Below are 21,603 nucleotides of genomic sequence, written 5' to 3' on the forward strand. Positions count from 1 at the left end.
AATTGGGACCGCAAGAAATGTGGCTCATTAAACCTTCAAACGCACGCACGCACGCACGCACGCACGCACATACACACACACACCCTGCCATGGCTTTGAACAAAGACCTGCCTTCAAACCCCTAAGACCCACCAGGGGATTACAGATGGAGTTGTAGCTGTTGCTCTTTCTTTGTGAGCGTGCACATGTGAAGGCGTTCTGCTGATCGATTCATCTTTTAAACTGTTAAACACAAGAGACCTTAGAGGGAGCTCCCGAAGAGTCGGTGTCTAACGTTGTCTTTTTCCCAACAAGCACAGCACACTACCATACACCACCAACTTAATCCCTTAGAGTTCTCCTGTATTTAAAGTCCATTGTGCTGTAAGCTCTGTGGGGTGTGTGTGTGTGTGTGTGTGTGTGTGTGTGTGTGTGTGTGTGTGTGTGTGTGTGTGTGTGTGTGTGTGTGTGTGTGTGTGTGTGTGTGTGTGTGTGTGTGTGTGTGTGTGTGTGTGTGTGTGTGTGTGTGTGTGTGTGTGTGTGTGTGTGTGTGTGTGTGTGTGTGTGTGTGTGTCAGGGGGCAGAGAAAGGTGAGGGAGTCAGCGGAGTTTGACAAAGTAAATTCTTTGATGTGACAAAAGAGAGAAGGACAGAGCAGGAGGTGATAGAAAAGATGCTTGAAAGGCCTCAAAAAGACCAAAAAGGAAGGAGGAGAACAAGGACGGTGAGTTATGCCGGCAATCACGGTTCCTCACTGTGTGTGTGGGGTGGCAGTGGCATTAAAGGGTTCACCGCCCGACCTTTGACCCCCCGCCACCTCATTAGTTGAAACACTAAGCAAATTGCATGCTGTGACCTCAGCGCAGCCCAAGCTTTAGTTCTGGCCGTCACGTTTAATAAAGCTGCATTGTTCTTCTGAGGATGTCTGTCTCTCCTTTTCCTCTTTGTCTTTTCCACTCTATCGATGATTAACACGAGCTCGCCATTTATTACATCGGCCAGAATCCATCAGGTCTTTCTGCTACTTCACTCACTTCTTAAGTATCAAACTAAGTTCACATTGCATGATTTCATAACCATTTGTCTTACTACCGTATTGCCTTTTTTTTTTTTTTCCTTTTATTTGGAAGTTCCATGTTTTATTATATTAACACAACCAAAAAAAAGGCAAAAATATTAACACACATTTTTCTTTTTTTGTGTTTTCTTTTTTTGGTGTGTTTTGGTGACTGTGATCAATGATGATCCAGGAAACTTTAATAAAGTTAATAGCTGAGAGTTTTACTGGACTGCACAGTGAATATCCTTTGGATACAGCACACAGCACAGGAATGTGTTTGATCACATCTGAACAGCACAGCGTAGCTCGATTGACGTATTTTTTTAGACTTATCACTTCCAGAATACATGATTTCTTTGCTCTGAACCTAAATTTTCAATACATCCAAATGTTTCAATATTGTTTACATGCTCAAAATTCAACTCCTTCATAATGGTGAAGCAATGTACACCAGCTAGATAAGTTAATTTTCACAGGCATTTATGTGGGACAATCCTGGTTTACATTTTACATAGTTGGTGGTCATTGAGCTGCTTCTCTGAATAGTAAATAAAGTTTCTCATTAAATACCAAGAACTATCAGCCTTGCAGATCTTTAAACTTTAAATACACATTGTTCTCTGGTGGGTAAAATCTAAAAAGTGATTGAATTGATAAGCTGCATCATCACATCATTGGTTTTATTTGTTCAGTTTGTGTCACCGCGATATAAATGCAGGCAGTATATCAGTTTGGGCTGTAATCTGCACGTTTTATGCTTAATCAATGTGCAAAGTTAAACATTTATCGTACCGCTCAGCTGAGCTTGTGCGATGCAGAGATGCTGGGCAGATTATTTTAAAGACGGATCAAGAAAAGTTCAGCAATCAATATAGTGCAAAATTATAGAAACATTTAAGGTTGGTGAGAATCCAAATTCATCTTCAGTTTCCAGCTATTACCAGTGATTTGCTCCTTTTGTTTGCATAATCTCAAGTAGCTTCTTCTGATTAATTATGTCTGACTGGAGTTTATGTGGAAATGTTCTTAAAGCATTCAAACAAATGACTTCTTCCTTTATTTAATAATTATTTTTTTTTAACTTTTAGAAAATGTTCTTGGGAGGAACTTTGAATCAAATGAATAACGACCCGTGCATGGTAGCTTGGAGACAGAGAAAGTGAGAAACTCTGGGCTGGAACGCCAGCAGGAACACACAGTCCCTCACTCCTGAAGCTTTAAACAGCCTCGGCCTCGCAGAGACGCCTCGCAGCACGGAATCAGACCGAGTGTCTGCATGAGCTGTCAACTGTTTACTGCCTCTGTCTGACTGTTTATGTGCGTGTGTCTGTGTTTGTCTTTCTGTCTGTGCATGTTAGGTGTGTTTCCCGTGGCAAACGTGTGTGTTTGTGTGAGTGAACGAGGACGTGTTTATTGCCTTCGTGTGGAGCTGCTGTGATAATGTGGTGGAGAACAAGTTCTTGTAGTCAGTTTGTTTGAATTTACTTCAGTGCACGTAATAGGCTTTTCAAACTAGTCTGTTGCTTAATTCACAGTTGTAGTCATTGCAGGAACAGCTGAATACATCCAGAAGCATTTCTTTGGACTGCGGGGCCGGTGCCTCAACGAAAGAGTAACATTTTAATATATTTGCGAAGATAAATACAAACATAACCCACATTGACCAATGTCCAATCTCCTTTGGGTTTGGGGTCCCAAATAATAACCTACCCTGCCTACCCCATTGCAATGCCTCTATAGATACTGTATATTCATTATTAGTGTTAAAACATTTGTTCAGGATACAAGTAGGTTTTTTTTCCACCTGAAATCAATTGCAATCCCTCAGGCTTCTCCCATTTGCAAAAATGCCCCATGTCCACAATGCCACCGCAGAGGTGTGATTATACTTTTATCTTCGAGCATCAGGATTAGGAGGCCTGGCAACTTAGCAGGTTATCTCAATCATCACCATGATAGATGTGATCAAATCGTTTAACAAGTACCCCGCTAACTCATGTCTTATATTTTATATGAATCTGTCAAGTACAGTGATAAAAAAAACCCTGTATTTAAACAGCATTTACAACTCGCTGTGAGTCAAACAGTGTGAAGGCAAACTGTGGATTTAGAGCTAATCACACAACGTTCACCCTCAATGTGAAAGCCTTCTGGATTTTAAACTGAATTTATTTACATTTAGAGGTCGGGTCTGTTGGTGAAGTTGTTTTAATCACAATGTAGGGCCATTGCAGAAGGTGGGAGAGGTATACCCCATTCCTCATACCAGCAAATTACACCCACATTTTATATATTTGTACAGTTTGTGTTTGTTAATGGTGTTAAACTAGAGCTCTGGCTGTAATGATCTCAGAATGTAAAACCAGATATATATTCTGTCGAGTTCAAGATTAAATTTCGTACGTTGAGTAATGAACATGTATGAAAGGGCTGCGGGGGTCGAAACATAAACCGCAAACTGAACAGAAGAAGAGGGGGTTGAGAGCAGGAGGGAGGGAGAGCTTCCGGCCTCATCCTATAGAGAAACACACTTCCCTGTAATTAGGGTCAACGGTGTGAGGTCAGCGCTACGTGTGTGGGTGAGTTTTCACCCTGAACACAAAAGTTGGAGGAAATCAGCAGAGTAGGAGTTTTCAACCGGGGAGGAAAATGAAAGCAGGAATAACAATTAGCCGTGAATCACTCTCAATCCAGCGTTTGTCCCTGTGTTTCCCAGCAGAGTTTATTTCATCTTTTTCTTTGCTCCATCGCTGGACAAGCTCACCAATTCACTTCACCTTTTACCGTTTGAACTGTTTCCTCTTTCGACCACACACACGCACTCGCATGCACACATTCAGTTCCTGACGGATTTCTCTAAACTCAAACTCAGACGTGACTATTACTTCCCAAACCTAACCGGTACTTTAACCTTGACCTAACCCTGACCTTAACCTACCTCCAACCTTAAACTTAAAGCATGCCATCAACTAAAAATGTTTTAACTTTTTTCACGGGTGCTTGATTTTTATTCTCAGAAGGTTGAAATAGCTTGTTAATGCGAGTATATAGAAATAATTAGGTCCCACAACACCGCAGCACTCATAAACACACACACACACACACACACACACACACACACACACACACACACACACACACACACACACACACACACACACACACACACACACACACACACACACACACACACACACACACACACACACACACACACACACACACACAGTCTGGTCAGGTGAAATTGGAGCTTGGATTTTCGTATGAATGGAGTTCGTTGTCTGTCTGCTACAGCTGTGTAATCACACTGATGACTGGGTTGTTTAACACACACACACACACACACACACACACACACACACACACACACACACACACACACACACACACACACACACACACACACACACACACACACACACACACACACACACACACACACACACACACACACACACAAACCAGACAACTAGATTGAATATTTACATACGTACATGAATAAATGTATGCCCACTGTTAAAAACACAAGTATAAATATGAATTATGTTGGCAAATGTGTGGCTCGTCAACACATGCTCATGGTGACCTGACAGTTTTCCACACACATACACACAAATGCGGACGGGTAGACCGAAGTAATTGTGTGCAACCTAACCTTGGGTGGTCTATAGGGCTCTTGTTCGCCTTTACATGTTGGTCAGTGGAGCTGAGCCCGCTCTGCCCGGGCTTCATACACAGAGTGTCACATTTAGACACATAATTATCACATACAGTATTTACCCAGCATATTCTTGGGAAAATAATGTATTCCTGAGCTACTATCAAAATAGAAGCAGTTTTTTTTTAACTCCCTTGAAGAATAGGCTAAATGCTGCTTATGTCTGGACAAGCGTCATTGTGAGCATGGCCGCTGGTCACAAGGTAAAAAGTGTCGAATCAGCATATACTGTCAATGTAGAGTTAAGGGTGAATCAACCTAGACTATGTCTATCGAATATATGTAATTTTATGAAGCAAGCCTATGTAAGCTATAGAAGCATCTGAACCAAACAAATATAAAATGATAAATTTTATAATGTCTACTGTAGGAAGGTAGCGTGCAGTGGCGGATTTTGCTAAGGGTGAAATGGGCAACTGCCCAGGGTGCAAACTTAACAGGGGTGCATCGTGTGGGTAAGTGTTGGGTAGGGAGTTCGCCCAGGGCAGACAACCAACCAGGTCTACTGGTGGTGTGGTGGGGGGATGCAAAATACTCTTGTTTCCTCACACAGTTCAGAAACATGCATTTCAAGCGAGTCGGCCCATAGGTGTAAATGTGAGTACGCGTGTGTATCTGTCTCTCTCTGTTTGTCCTGTTGACTCGCTAATAGTGAGCTGAGTTCGGCTCCAGTAGAGGATGGATGGATGTTGTCACACCCAACACTGCCCTCACGTTATCTCTTTTAACCCTGTTTTGTTTTATTGACTTTGTCTTGCCAGCCCATCTTTTTTTTAAGCTGAGTTAGGCCTCTCCTATTTTTACAGTTAAACATGCACTGCATACTTAACACATGTTTCCAAGTCACAACTCAATAATCAGATCCACCCCTCACATCTGACCTTATTTCACAAGTGTAATTGTTTAATGTAGTGAGTGCATTAGTGACACAAGACACTCCCATGGTCACTGGTGAGGCAGTTAAACTGACTCCAATTAAACAAGTGTAATTTGGTTTACTAATCTTCCAATCTAGGAAAGAGGTGACATTTTCTTATTGTTTAATGAAGCCTAAAGCACAGTGGTTACTGAAGCCACGTGTACCCACCAAGCATCTCGTGTGAAGGAATGATGAGAAATTAACAAGAAAAAGCGGAAACGATCTCTTGGCATGGCAGGTCCAAAAGTGGGAGTACAGCACCTATTATTACATGTTATCAGTTTAAGCGCGGTGTCTCTGCCTTGTGATGACTCCCATGACTCCAGTGGATTAAAAGGTAGCATTGTGTTGGGCTGGGTAGGAGTGGACAGTGGCTTCTTCCACGTGGAACGCCATGCCCCTCTTATTTTACTGAGCTCTCATTAGGAGTGTGTTTCAAAAGCCTTTTTCCAATAGATCTTAGGAAAGTGATAGCTTCTACAGAAAAAGGATCACCTGGACCAAAGAGTAATGTTTACAACATTGAATTGCATTATTCAGCAGCTGAGATGAGGATCGGCGTGCTCCATATATGTTTTTTGAGTGCACAATGTGAGTGGAAAAGTGAGACGAGGCTTACCGTGATATCCTTGCCAGCCCAGTTGCACTCCTCCCTCCAGTCGACAGGGGCGGGCCAGTAAATCTGAAACATGGCAGGCGGGGGTCACTACATCCGTTTTTCATCTGGATTAACGTATTGATTTAGTCTAGAAGTTTGCAGAATATTTAAGTTGTATTCGTGTGTAAATCCCCCGGAGGAGTAAGTGAAGGGGAAACGCATCCTTGAGCAAGGCACTGCACATCACATCATTCAACAGTCTGGATGACAACGCAAGTTTCCTTTTTTTCCATTCTGCAACTTCGAATCTTTGGTTTCACACACTTCCTTGATTTTTCTTCTATCCTTTCCCATCGCCGTCTTTCCCCCTTTCCTAACCACATCATCCAACCCCCTCTCAACCGCATAGAGGGAAAAAGATTCAAACACAGTGAATCTGTACACCCAGCTCATAAATCACACTGTCACATATAGTACCTAAACCCGAGAGAAGCTTCAGATCTGATGCACCAAACATGTAATTTGCTCCACACAGCTGTGAGCAGATGTTACTGATGGGCTGTATTTTGCCTGTATTTATCTAACTGTGCATATTTGCGTATGGCTTCACTGTGTACTCACTCCGTGGTTATTCACACCTGTAAATGTGTGCTTTCGCTACCTAAAATGTGGTTGTTAGATACTGAAAAGGAAAAATGCTCAAATGAAGGTGCATTTTTTCAGACACTCGTCATCACCTGATTTTGTAAAAATGTTTTTCTTTCATCTTCATCCAACTCTTTGATTCCCTACCTTTGTCTATTAATCCCATATTTCCCCCTTCGCCCACAAAATCGTACAGTTGAGCAGTCTCAGATGGGCAATTACTATTTTCAAAGAGGCCTGTTTGTAAAAAGTGTCCACACTAGTGAATGCTTCTCTCCAGGTCATTCCTTGAGGTCCACTAGAATATAGAATTACAAAGCACATGTGGTCTGACTTTGATTGCAAAAGTCATATATAAGCCTTAGAAATCAAGCAAAACGGCACAGCAAGGAAGTACAAAGACAAAAAAAGACGGCTATGTGCAAAAATAAATACCTTAAACTAAATATAACAAAAAACAGGTACATCTCCCAATTATGTTTGTGGCTATGGAAAATACTGCACATGTACAGTGAATTATAGCTATTTTGTATATTGTTTAAACGAGTTTCCAATGTCTCTGCTGACAGAGCTGGAGCTATATTAACAATTCCGCCTCCCCTGTGACTGTTGTGACTGTTACAGTTCAGATTTTTCACCTTATTTTATTTTATTTGTGTCCATTTATCCTATGAATAGCTTTGGCACACACTCATTTCTCTTATCATGATTTCTCATGCAATATTGACATAAAATAAGCTGAGAAAAGAGAAACCCCCTTCCCCCAAAATTTATCCTGCTGTCCGTTTCACTCTGTGAAACCCACCGAAGGCATCGGGGTCTGTTTGAATGTTTTTTACTGTGGGAATAGTGTTGGAATCTCAGCAGCAATGATTTGTATTGATTATACCACCTTGTGCTCTTGCTTGGCGATGTTGTCCAAAGAGAGCGACAGCAGGAAGTTCTTGGCTCCCACAAAGAGTCTCCCTCGCTCTTCATCCAGCAGCAGGGCGCTGAAGCAGCAGGATCGCTCCAGATCGAACCGTCGCACCCCATGAAACTGCTGCAGCTCTGCAAAACGGGACGTTTCACAGGACTGTCAATGCCAACATTTTGCACGGGTGCTTTCCCACGTGTTTATATGAGAAACCGTGTTGTGAACTGAGTTCATTGATGATGATCTAAATTGTTATTTTTTCTCCGAAATAAAAGAAAATAAGTCAAAAGAAACAATGACCTCAGAGAGACTTTCTATCAATGCCAAAACAACCTCAAGCCATCTGAGTCTTCTGATCAGAATCAGTTCGTTGGCTTTGGGGCACCATCAACAAGTCATGTGGTTGATAAAGAAGCCTACCGCGTCATTTTCGTGAGCATGAATAACATTTCGAGCTGCACCCCGAAGCCAACTGAGTTGCACGGCAGGACAAAATCCCCTGACAGTAATGACCCTGTATTATTTTCAATGGAAAAAGCGAGTGCACCAAACTGGCAAGAAGAAGTTCTGGGGGAACAGTGCCCAGGAAACTGAAGCATGTATTTGTAAATTTAAAGCCAGAATAGGTATCCACACGCCAATGGAAAAAAAAACAACTGAGCTCTTGGCTCAAGAACTAAAGGGACAGCGTCTTCCCCTGTTGACCCAGCTTAACCCAGGACTGTAAGAAATCAGAACCAAAGCTCACTTCACTTCCACATTAAAATGGCTTTATTAGTCTGGCTTTGTTCTAATGTGAATTTACAACTTTAATTAAGATTCTGACACCACCCAATGGCTGTCTGCATGATGTCAGGGACTTTTTGTTCAGTTCCACGATACAGTGGTGAAAAGTAGCATTGGGTTATTTACTGTATGAACAACAAAACAGCCTGATGTCAAAAACACTCAAGTATCATTTTGCTCTAAATCAGCGACAAAATCCTTTTATGACACTCAGAAGTCCATGATTTAAATAAAGAAGGATTTGCAGTGGAGATGCAGTGGGATTTGATTGACGCATGATTGAAGTTATTGATACTAGTGTCAGTTATTTGATGTAAAGATTATGTGGCTGCATTACATTTAGTCTTTACTGTGGATGATGATCATGTCAGTTTAGACCATTTATGTTCACATATCTTGTCATGGAATTATCACCATTTTACAGAGGCGGTAAGTAAAGTAAAGTGTTTGTACATGGTTATTAGAATTTTTAAGGTGCTTGTACTTGATTTTTCTGAGATCTTTTTGCTTTTAAGTAAACTAACAATACTTTATCAATCTTCTTGCTGAAATTCCTTTTTCTGTATCTACCCATCCTATTCTTAGGATGCGGTGGGCAGCAACATCAAGGTTCTCCAGGGAGCTGATGGAGGTCAAAGGTCTTACTCAGGAAGCCACAGTAGTGAACTGCCAGCTGTGGGATTTAAACCTGTGGACTTCCAATTTCATATCAGCTTCTCTAGCCTCTCGGCCACCGCCATGCTTTCCTCACATTTACAAACAAATATCTAATATTGTTTACTACTTTAAAAAATAAAATACTTTCTATTCCAGACTGACCTCTTACTGTTTTACATTAAGTCCAGCCATCTTATTGTTGGAATTTATTGAGAAAACACTTTCTGACTCAAAGTGTGATAAGAGGTGAATCATGGACAACCACCAACACCAGAAGATGCATTGTCAGCAATAAAGTTTTTTTTTTTTTTTTTTAAACTTCTCTATTGCATGTCACACCTTTTTACTTTTGCCTCAGTAAAGAAGTTGAATCCATACAGTATAAAAGTTTCTTTCTCACATGTATCTGTACTACTTAGATATTTAGTGCTTTTGGAAACATTTTAGAGCAGCTCAGTGATGCTCAATGCTACATTTGCTGAGCTCTGCTTATATTTTGGCTCCCTAAAAGTAATTTGTTTTAAAAAAAGAAGTCTTTTTTGCCCTTCACATGCCACATAAAACAAATATATTCACGTCTTCCCCTGCAGTCTGCTATATGTTACCTCCAGCCTAAATGAAAGGGAGCAGATATCTCCGCTGCGCAGGCAGCCTTCAGTGAGCCGCCCGTCCTTGGCGAGTGAGCTCAGGCTGTAATTGCTAGCTTTCAGCGATGGAACACATCCCTGGTTTATGTGGTTTTGTTGGGCATCGAGCTGCCCTCCTCTAACATACCAGACTGGAGATGAAACACAACGCTGTGCTACTGTGAGTTTAAGCTGAGTGCACGTGTGCGCACGATTGTGAGTGGCTGTGAATCACTGCAGCCACAAATTACAGCTGGCCACGGTTCAGCAGTGTTTACTCTGAAAAGGATGAGGCCGAACGCTACGTGAAGCAGAGAAAGTGTGTGTGTGGGTGTGTGTGCGTGTGTGCGTGTGTAGACTAAAAGTAAACATTTGTAGATGTAATGGCGACCGGAGAAGATAAAAACTCACATGTATACGCTCGCTTGAATAAAGTGTAGAAACACTGCGACTGTCACTCCCAAACTTGCTCTTACCTTTGTATGACAGCTTCATGCGTGGTGAAGAGGACGAGGAGGAGGATGAGGAGGAAGATGAAGATGAGGATGGGGTGCGGGGCATGGTGTTTGAGGAGGCGTGAGCGGCGGCCAACCCCAGCAGGAAGAGAGAACTGCAGGTCACCATTGTGGCCGCCATCATCATCATCATGGTCATCATCTTGTGCAGTTGAAATGATGACTTCTGGTGGAATATCTGCCGTCCGATGTTGGTGGTGTTGTGTTTATGTTTGAAGTTCTGCTCTATTTCGGCGTGGAGTCAAATCCTTAGAGCAGTAACCTGCCTTTTAGGGATTTTGCTCTTTTAAAAGTTGTCTTTCCAAGTCTGCCTTTTAAGGTTCTGCTAATCACTTTAATCTTTTAAATGTCCTCCTTTCCGGAACGGTTCTCTTGTCCTTCCCACTGCTCGTCTAGCGAAGGGCGACCGAGTTCACCGAGTTACATCCAAGATGGGACGAAAATGTTACACAGGGGCCTAAAAATAGAGACAAAAAACAAAAAAAGAGAGAAAGAATTCAGAATGGTGTATGAAATGTGCTCGGGCCTGGGAGCCACCAATGCACACATGTATACGTAAAAAGACACATTGGCACATGCAAACACAGGCGTCTGAGCTATATGTTAGTTGGAGTCAGATTGATGACCCTGCCAGGCGGTGTTAATGCCAGCCTCCATTATGGCAACAACACTATAATCTCTTCACATTACAGCAAGACACAGGGACAGTATCCAAAACACACACTTACACACAGGCTGACCAGAGTGATGAGGGCTCTGTGTGTGTGTGTGTGTGTGTTTGTGTGTGTGTGTGTGTGTGTGTGTGTGTGTGTGTGTGTGTGTGTGTGTGTGTGTGTGTGTGTGTGTGTGTGTGTGTGTGTGTGTGTGTGTGTGTGTGTGTGTGTGTGTGTGTGTGTGTGTGTGTGTGTGTGTGTGTGTGTGTGAGATAGAGATGTGCTTTGCCCACTGCCAAGTCAAGCAGCATCTCCCTGTGTGTCTGTGGCACTGCCAGCTCAGAGCACTTCTCTCCCTCCCTCCCTCCCTCCCTCCCTCCCTCCTCCCTCCCTCCCTCTCCACACTGGCAGACGGTGTCACCAAATCAGATCTCTTCGTCGCTGAGAACTAACGAGCCGACGGGTGGATGAATGGATGAGTGCATCAGCGCTCACCTCACAGAACGTCACTTGTGAGTGAGTCCAGTGGAAGCGAGTTCAAGAACTTTTGGTGATGAGGGTTCATGTCAGTGCCCCGTGCCCCGGCATTAGATCAATAGCACGAGGGGTTACTCAGTGTTCTTTACAACCTCCTCTGGCTTGTATAATCTCGGTTTATTGGGGAGAAAAATGTTATTTGACGAGTGTAGTTGAATTTACTGTGACGGATTTGTTATTGTTCCGGATCTCTCCCAATAACTTGCTGACTGCGCTGCGACCGTACCACAAGTCCACCACAGCCGACGCGGGCATGAAGTCACTGGCTTGTAAGCGTACATGTATATGACTGATGTGTTGTTAAAAGTGTGCACGGAGACACACACACACACACACACACACACACACACACACACACACACACACACACACACACACACACACACACACACACACACACACACACACACACACACACACACACACACACACACACACACACACACACACACCTCTCTGTCAGTACTTTGGACTCCATGGTCAGCCAGAACAATGAGGCCTTTCACTAGAAACAGTCTCCTTTATTATATTGCACCTCACAGTTGGCACTCATTAACAGACAGACTGACGGCTTTCTCCCCCGTTTTCCTTTTCAATCTTTACTCCTTCTCCCCCTCTGAACAATTACCTCTATCATTGCCCCTCATCTGTTACCCTCTGTAGAAAAGCCCCTCTTGTGTCCCGCCAGTGAAATCAGCTGTTTAATAAGAATCTGCTCTGTACGGCCGGCTGGATTTTCTCTTTCGGTGCAATATATCATGTAAAATAACAGTATCGTTATTTCTGAGGCCGTTTTTAATAAAAAGCTTACAGTTCTTAAAGAGACCCATGTGGACAGATTTCAAACAGAAGTCCAAGGTTAACTAAATGTTACCAACTGAAGCGGATTCTCAAATGTTTAATTCAGTCACGAGGGTTCTGAAGCCATATTGATAGTAAAAGCAGAGTTAATGTAAAGATCACACCTCACTCAGCTCAATGTGGTGCACTTTAGCTTCATAAAGGGGCAAATAGCTGGGGGCTGCAAGAATAGTCCCCCATGAGAGCAAAGCTCACATAATGAGATCTAAAGTCATCTTTCACATTGCAACAAGTGAATTATGTATTTTTTATTTTTTATTTAACATCTTGTTAAAAGATCCATAAGTAATCAATGATGTTGAAGGTAGAGGCTTACGTCCTTACATACCTGCATACCGACAGGCGTTGTAGAGTTATTAAGCATTTTGTTTTGATAAGAATAATGTTTTAAATTCTAAGTGTTTTTTTGCTCCTCCCTCCACACGTTCATCACAAGCCAATATATCTGGTTTATATGTGGCACCCCATCAGCATCACTCCAAACCTTGATCTTTCATTTGTGACAAGTAATTTTTTCCAGTTTCTTATTTAATAAATTTTTTTTAACTGAGCTTGTGTCACCGAGCAATAGGAATTCTTTCAACTGGACCTTGCAAATGTGATATTCATTTTCACCAGATGGTGGCAATGAAACAGTCAGATTTCTTATGTGCTGCTGTTCTTTGAAGTGATATTGAACCTCCTCCGCTCTTCTATTCCTGCCACACACAAGATAAGCTCTTCCCCTCCAGTCACGAGTTTGGTGTAAGTGGTGCTGAGCATGTTTCTACTGTGTAAGTAGGCGCTAGTTACCGTGCAGGCCGGCCATTGTATGGCCAATGTGTGTTAGGATAAGGCGACCACGTGGAAGTCCCAGTCATTTTCTGCGGCTATGTTAGATTACATAAAACAGAGTTGAGATACCGACAGATGTTCGTTCGTTCATCATAAGTGAGAAAGAACATTAATGTTGTGCAGTATACCTCTGCGTAAAGTAAATCCAGTTTTGCTGCTTGCTGCTCTGTTTTAATATGTGCTATGTTGTTTTTCCTTTCATTTGCTTTAGCATCGTAAGGGTGCAACGTTACAGAAGGTTGCTCTCTTCTCAGAACTATTTGTTGTGATTTTCCCTAATTTCTCACTTTTTAAAATTAAGTTTGAACTATTCTCTGTTGTTTCATATATACGTGAACGCAGTGCCATCAAACAGTGCTGTGAAGTAGAAGGTTACACAGCGGCCATAGTAAGATGTGAGAAAGTGTTGTGATTCCATGATTCTAACAGTTGATTGATATGTTGTGTTTGCTAAGTTAACATTCCATTGAATAATAATGAGGAGCTCCACCTAAGAAATTTACCACCAGTCGCCACGGCATTAAACTTTATTTGTGTTGTTTCCCATTCATTCAACATGGTTATTTTTTTTGTGTCTGTGGCTTGTTTTAATTGGTTTGGAATTGTTCTTTTTTGTTGTTTCGGACACATGTGACATTAGAAAAAGAGTAGCCAACATTTATTCATTATTTTCATTTCGGCAGTACCGCAGTAACAACATGTTGAGGTGTTACACCGCCATATAAAAAAGTGATCCATGTGTTGTGCTCTGAATGTTTATGTTCTAGTTTTATGTTGTGTTTACTGAGTTATAAGTCAATGGACTTTATGAGCAAGCTAATAACGCCTATTTTAGTATAATATATGAGTCGACTCCATAAACCAAGTCTAGGGTTAGAGACTATTTGTTTGCTTGATTCGTATTTTCACAGTTTATGTTTTTTTTCGTATTCATGCCACAGCTTCAATGTTCAACAATCTGAGACAAACAGTTGTGGCAGACTAAAAGACAACACATAGGACGTTATTGGTGTAAATTAAAATTGCAGGCCTCAGCTTTGGAGACAGCATCGTCTCATCTGTGACAGATACGTGACAAATTACTTCAGTTCAGCTTCCTGAGATAAGTGGTGACTGCATGAAGCGTGGTAATGAGACAGGCTCCAGTGTGGTGAGCCTTTCAATACACCCTCACATCTTTTTAATTTGATGAGATTTTACATTATTTTTGAATTTTTCAACAACACTGAATTCTGCAATGATCATTTGAAAGCACAGATGAGAACCATATTAGCCAAACATTGAAACATACACACATACTGCACAAACACGCACACACACATGCACACAGACAGGCCCGTCCAGGCAGTTGGCACAGAGTTTTATGAATAATGGAGCTATTGAAGCGAAGAGACAGGAGAGCTCTCATAAGCTCATGGCTCCCAGGCCACAACACAACAGGACAGAGCTTAACAGGAACATAAACTCCCACATACCCTGCAGTATGTAAACACACACACATTGGTGATTGGACAAATGTGCACATGCATGCCTTTAAAAGAAAGCAACCTGCCGTCCTGTGACACAGGTCACTGTTTCAGACATCCACGAGGTGGTTTTATAGCGGCAGTCTGGTTCAGGTTTAGGGAGCTGTCAAAGAAGTGATAATGTGCAATAAAGTGTGTGTGTGTGTGTGTGTGTGTGTGTGTGTGTGTGTGTGTGTGTGTGTGTGTGTGTGTGTGTGTGTGTGTGTGTGTGTGTGTGTGTGTGTGTGTGTGTGTGTGTGTGTGTGTGTGTGTGTGTGCTCAAGGTTCTGCACTGAGCTGCAAAGACGCTGCAGTATTTCAAGGAGAAGGACATCAGCAGTCTCGTCAGCTGCAGCTCCTGAGACAGAAAGACGCACGCACGCACACGTCCCAGTCCACGGGAGTGACGGGGGCCTCAGAAGAAGTCCTCGCGCTTCTGTCTGCGGTTATAAAAGGAATGACCGACCCCATTGTTCATCTCCCCGAGCCCTGCATGTGTGTTGAAGTGTCTCTTCTCAATTTGCAATCATAAAAACATCATTGCGCCGCACACATCCTCATCTCATCACAGAGCCTTGAGCACACACACTTGTACCTGTACATGCTCTGTTACCAGAATTCATATCCGCATCTGCAAACTCTCTGCACTTACATTTGCCTACAAGCGAGCGCACACACACACACACACACACACACACACACACACACACACACACACACACACACACACACACACACACACACACACACACACACACACACACACACTCTTGCAGATACAAAAACTTCTTGCTTGTTCCATAATGCATCTTAATAAAAAAGCCACTGGGACCGCTGACACTTGCATTCAGTTCAGCTTCAATAGACATGGAGCAGCAGCATGCCAAGAGAGAGTGGATTAAAAATAAATAATAAGACAGAGAGAGAGAGAATCGAGGGGGGGAGGCTGAGGTGGGCACGCTGTCCTGTCAAAACCCAGCCTAAATAGAGACAGGCAAACAAAGCAGCCCGCCTCCAGGGTGAGACGGGCCTTCGGAGAGTGGGGTTAGAGTGCAATCCTACAGTGCTGCATGCAGTAATGAATGAATGGATATCAGCAGTTTAACTTGTAGCCCTCCACCACCACAGGTCAGGGAGGAGAAGAGTGAGAGAGAGAGCAGAACACAAAGACAAAGATGGAGACAAGGCTTGTGAGGAAGCGAGCTTTTGGCAGAAGGAGGCAAATATAATCAGGTAAAAAGAAGGACGCGGGGAAGCAAAGACGGAGCTTAAAATGTTATAAAATATTAAAGCGGGAATGGAGAAAAATGCCACTGAAATTGATGAAGTGTGGATGAAGTGGCACAAAGATCTGCAAAGCCTTCAAACAAAAGGTACAATGAGCTCTTGAAAGTGTGAGCGGCGGGAATAAACCAAAGCATACATTTGAGCACTTTGACCCTGCAGGCTGCTCGGATGCATACAGTCTTATAGAGAGAGAGAGAGAGAGAGAGAGAGAGAGAGGGAGGGAGGGTAGGATGGAGAAGGACTCGAGTGAGCTGCGACGTGATGAGGAGAAAGGAGCCAATTGTTTTCCCTGCACGGAGTAAAGAGTTTCCCTGGCCTGTGACCAACAAGTCTAAGCCTCCCTGCAATTGAGAAATGAAAAGCAGGAGGGATGGATGGATGAAGGGGAAGAATGAGAGGGTGAGGAGGGGGGTGCAGAGCAAAAAGACTGAAACAGCAGGTAACTGGTGGCTTTTGAACCAGTTAGTTCGATAGGGTGGAGCCCACGGTGGTGAGAGACGGAGGGACGTTGACTGAGAGATTGATTATCTTTATCATACGTAATAGTTTTAAATTATTTTATTACTTTTAAATTAGAAGAGATAAAGAGTTGGTAAAAAATACAATAAAAAAGAGGTGTTTAAATTTTTATAATGCATGTTAAACCACAGAACACACCCGAAAAGGATCACCTTCTTAAGAGGCTGTGAGATGTTTGGGCAAATAAAACATCTGAAACGCTCTGAACTGAAAGAAAAATCAAGTTCTGTTCATTTCCTGCTATTCTTATGGCATGCACCAATTACTGTGTCATGAATCTAATACATGCACTAGAAATGACTGATACTGTATGATAGAGTGTGGATACCGATTGGTTTTAAGGGTTAACCATGAGATTTGGTTATCAGGTTGAGATCTGAATGGTTGGTGTTTAGCATGTAATCACAGTAGTTAGAAGTATGGAAGGCATCCAGGAACTGAAGGCCGTGTCTTTACAAGTACTGCGTAGGGCAAGTGCAGTAAGCATGTAAAAAGTTGGACTTGTAATCAGACTGCATTGCCACCCTGGCCTTCTTACCTCTCCTTCATACCATTTCAAGCATTTTTGTTTTTGATTTAGCCGAGATTAAAAAAAAAGAAGAAAAAAAAGAGACACGAGAGCAAAACGTCTCATGTTCAGGTGAGGTTGCGCATTCCGGAGACATTTATGCAAAACTTCTAAAAGAAATATTGAAGTTTAATTAAAAAGGTGATCAAGAAAACAGATTGTGTATACGATCCATAAATATTCTGAACACAAATTTCATAAGAAACCTTTGTAGTTACCCTCACAGGCCCCAAATGTTCAAAGCTTAAGTCATATGAAGGTTCAGAAAAGACTTTAAAAGCAGGCTCAGTATCCAATGCGTAATACAGCTTAGAAGTACAGTCCTATTTTCAGAAGGGAAACTTGGGGCAAAGCTAGTTACAACAGTAAATTAAAACTTCTGCATTCATTTCCTGCACACTTACTATAAACTCAGCTTCAGCTATTACTTACCTCATCCCAAACATTGTTACAAACTTAACCTAACCCTGATCTTAGCCTAACCTTAAACATGCCTTCGCTCAAAGAATGCTTCTTTTTTTCCCCCCCACACTGTCACAAGTCTCCGTGGGTCAGTGTACACTTAAGGTTCCAACTAGTATTGAAACACAAGTACACACACACACACACAGCAAGCACAGCAAAGCAGCCATAAGCCAAAAGTGGCGACCGGTCTTTATGGGATTTAGGCTAAGACAAAGTGAGGAAGAAAAAGCAAGACGATTCAAGGCAGAGACCCTGAAAGAGACGCAGTGAATGAAGGAGCCGGGGAGGCGATGGCGCTCCGCTGGTTGCTGGTACGGAGCCATCTGGCTCGACACCGTGAGTGGAATGTTTCCCAGCCTTCAATCCCATCGCTAGCATTTGCTTAGCTTGGCTAAATTATTCTCACCATTCAAAGTTTGAATGACAAAACGATATATTTCAGCTGGAGTAAGCGAAACCTGCTCAGCTGGAGTCTACAGGGAAAAAACACTTTTGCACTCTTTGATTTCATAGTCTCACTCATAATGACCGACGTCTTGTCAATGTTTATATCACTTCTGTCTGGAGAGTCAAGTTCAGGAGACAGATTCGGGATGATATTATGATGAACGGGGTGATGTGTTACACAGGAGGGAAAAATATTCAGAAATTGGCCTTTGTGCGGTCAAAGAGCTTAAATCTCTTGTCTGGTACAAGAAGAGCTGAAATGGGAGACAATAACGGAGCCACTAAGGCGAGGGCAGCCTGCTGGTCGCTGGTCGCTGGCCATTTGGCCGCGCTGGAGCCAGAAGCAGCAGTAAGTCGGGACCTTACAGCGCTGCCTCTGGTCTCCTGACTGGACCTGCTCCAAACTGCTCCCTGAAGAGAGACAACTCACTCCGCTCTGTTAAATGAAACGGCAGAGTGGATTACAGCCCAGTTCTCTGAAGAGAAAGCCCACATGTCATCAGCATGACTTGTGAAGAGATCATTTTGGGGGTTTGGGATGTCTCACTGAACAGGTCAGCAACACTGCCAGGCTGAGCTCAACACTTCTGATCAGAAAAGTATGAGAAAACTCATGATGAGAGGAAAGCACTTCATTCACGTGCCTCTTGACTGGGACACGGTCTAAGTGAACTCACCTGCCCGCCCGTTTCCATGAGAGCCAAATTCCACAGGAGTTCAGAACATTCCGGGTCGGGATCAGCATCCACCTGAGCCCAACAAGCCTGGCACAGCAGTGGGGGTCTCCATTTCTACTGTACTGCTCTGCTCAACTTCTCATAGTGTTCACAAGCTCCCTCAAGTGAAACAACCCTTCCTTTTATTCAGTCACAGTACGGACGGTGCAGAATACACACCTGCTCACACTCAAATTATACGCATCCAAAAAACCCATTCTGAGGCTTTAACATGTCCGAGTTTACTGAGGAAGCGAATCCAGTAAAAAAAAAAAATAATAATAATCCAAATCCAACTGAATGAAATTAAGACTGCTGCACTAAGTCCTGTAAAAATAAAAAACAAATAAATAAAAAGTGAAAAAGATCAGTATTCCAGTGATGGGAATGGTCCCTTGAGGGCAGGAAAAGAGCAGTAGCAGTAGAGTCCCAGTTTGATGCAGAAAAACGTCCAGTGAGTCTTTAAAAAAAGAAAAAAGAGAGAAAAAAAAGTAGGAAAAGCAGCTGGTGTGTAAGTTAAAAAGCAGCACAGTGAGATCAGCGTATTCCCCCGTCTGCAGTCAGCTCCACTGATGAACGGCAGCACTTCAGCTCCACTTAGAAAAGCACACAGTCCTGCACACACACACACACAAACACACATAAAACTCTTCTTAACACACACACACACATACACACACAAAGTTTTCACAGGAGCCGGGCAGTGTGGACATGCTCAGACGGAGAGCAGGCTGTAATAATGGACTTAATTCAAGAGAGGGGAGAGAGAAAGAGAGAGAGGGAGAGAGAGAGAGGGAGGAGGAGGCTGTTAAGGAGAGGACAGAAAGGTGGGAGGTGAGAGGAGGGGCGGAGACATGCACTGCCTTGTCCTCAGTACATGTGTATATGACATACAGTGTCTGTGTTGATACGGGGGTGTAACGTGTTTTACGCTCTATCACTGGGATCAGTAACTTTAATATGCCTTTACAGAACAATTAACTTCAGTTCAGCAGAGGAAACTCCCTCCACAATACAAACTTGTGACTTGGTCTCAGCCTCAGTTAAAAGCTTCCATTCACTCTGTAATTTCACCCTGAACGTGAAGAAAAGCATGAAGAAGAAAATCTGAAAAACAGACTCAATCTTCAGATGCACATCTCCTGACTGTTGGTTTAAAGTTGTGGTGGCCAAAGACGGCTGGTTTTAGATATCCAATTCTTTTGATCCACGTGCTGCTATGATGGATGACCTCAAATAAAACCCAGAAAAAAGTTTTGGCTGAAGTGAAAATCAAATGTCCTTGTGCCTGAAATGTGATTAAGTGCGATGAAAATCTATAAAAATGATGTATCCAGTATACAACCTGTGGAATAGAGTAGCTACTGCTTATGTTGTCTATTTAATCATGTATTTAGTGTGTGTGTGTGTGTGTGTGTGTGTGTGTGTGTGTGTGTGTGTGTGTGTGTGTGTGTGTGTGTGTGTGTGTGTGTGTGTGTGTGTGTGTGTGTGTGTGTGTGTGTGTGTGTGTGTGTGTGTGTGTGTGTGTGTGTGTGTGGTGGTAACAACTGCCACCTCACAGAAAATTATTCCCAGTTTGAGTCTGAGCTTAGAATGCATTCTGTGTGTGTGTGTTTGGGTTTTCTCTTGTGTTTCTCTCCCACAGACCAAATACATGTGTTTGAGGTTAATCGGCGACTCCAAAGTGCCTGTAATTGTGAGTGTGTGCGCCTGTCTGTGTCTTTGTGTGTGCCCCGTGATGGACTGACAATCTGTCCAGGGTGTACCCTGCCTTCACCCACAGTCATTTGGGATCGGCCCCCTGGGGCCCCCTGGGACCCCCAGTTGGACGAAGAAGAAGAAGTGGAAAATGGCTCTGAATTTGAGCCTAATAGCTGTGAGGCATCGATTCGACACCAACTCATGACTCATCCTGGAAAGACTCAGTGTATTCGTTCAATTAAATGACACAGCATAATGCACAAACCCACACACAAGCACACACAGATTTCCAGATACCTGACCAGGATTCTGACGGGGCCGTCCTGATAAGCTACTGTACATACAGAAAGCGGTAATTGGCTTTACGGCACATGAGGGTTTACATCATCCTCCACACATTTCAGGGTTGAAGTATCGGTCAGCCTCTGAACACAAAAATGCATGAAAACGGACTCTGAGACATAAAGTAAAATCTCAGATAAAACACATTGTGTACTACACACTTATTTGTGACGTCTCTTAAAAGCGTGTTGACTTTTTCCCTTGTTGTCTGGAGGGAATCGCTGGTTTGCTTTAATACAGTCAGCTCCAGTGTGTTCCTTTGATGATGAGTTTTCACGAGGGAGGAAAAAGTATCAAAGCGTTCATTCAACTTCTTGAACAGTTCCTGCAGCATGATCTGCTTCTTTCCTGCCCATTTGCTCTCAAAAATGAAATTCACTGAGAAACCGTGGTAGAACATCCATGCTGCGGCAGGGTACAACATTAAAAGGTGAAGATTAAGACAAACTTTTTGAGGCTGAAAGATAGCACCCATAAAATGTGAAGAAGTATGGTATTATAGTGCGATCAGTAAAAGTGGTGCACTCAGAGTTGCATTGTGTCTTCTTTTTTTTTGCTGTTGTCTCACTCCTTCAGCCTTCATTCCAGCAGCAGTTGCGGTCCTGCGCCTGGCAACCCTGACACACATCACACACACCTAGAAACCCACTCTCAGCAGGTCATGGGTCTCACATTAGGGGGTTCACTAATCTCCATGTGTGCATATGTGCATGTGTCTGGTGTTGTATTCATTAGTTTGTGTGGCCCAA

At 42.9% G+C, this 21,603-nt stretch overlaps 1 protein-coding gene across 2 annotated transcripts in view; it reads right to left on the reverse strand.

Moving 5' to 3' along the window:
- The window catches only part of sema3b (sema domain, immunoglobulin domain (Ig), short basic domain, secreted, (semaphorin) 3B), a 77,929-nt gene that overhangs the window by 12,739 nt on the left and 43,587 nt on the right, over nt 1-21,603 (reverse strand). The window contains exons 1-4 of one of the 2 annotated variants that reach the window (XM_080469897.1): nt 18,773-18,881; nt 10,381-10,876; nt 7,812-7,969; nt 6,296-6,358 (exon numbers count right to left, since the gene is read on the reverse strand). In XM_080469897.1, coding sequence (XP_080326023.1) covers nt 6,296-6,358; nt 7,812-7,969; nt 10,381-10,561 — 402 coding nt within the window. In that variant the 5' untranslated portion in view covers nt 10,562-10,876; nt 18,773-18,881. Of the gene's footprint in view, nt 1-6,295; nt 6,359-7,811; nt 7,970-10,380; nt 10,877-18,772; nt 18,882-21,603 lie in introns of those variants that run through there. The other variant, XM_080469896.1, reaches the window with a different exon arrangement.

Source organism: Lipophrys pholis, assembly GCF_963383615.2.
Source record: "Lipophrys pholis genome assembly, chromosome: 8".
Taxonomy (NCBI): Eukaryota; Metazoa; Chordata; class Actinopteri; order Blenniiformes; family Blenniidae; genus Lipophrys; species Lipophrys pholis.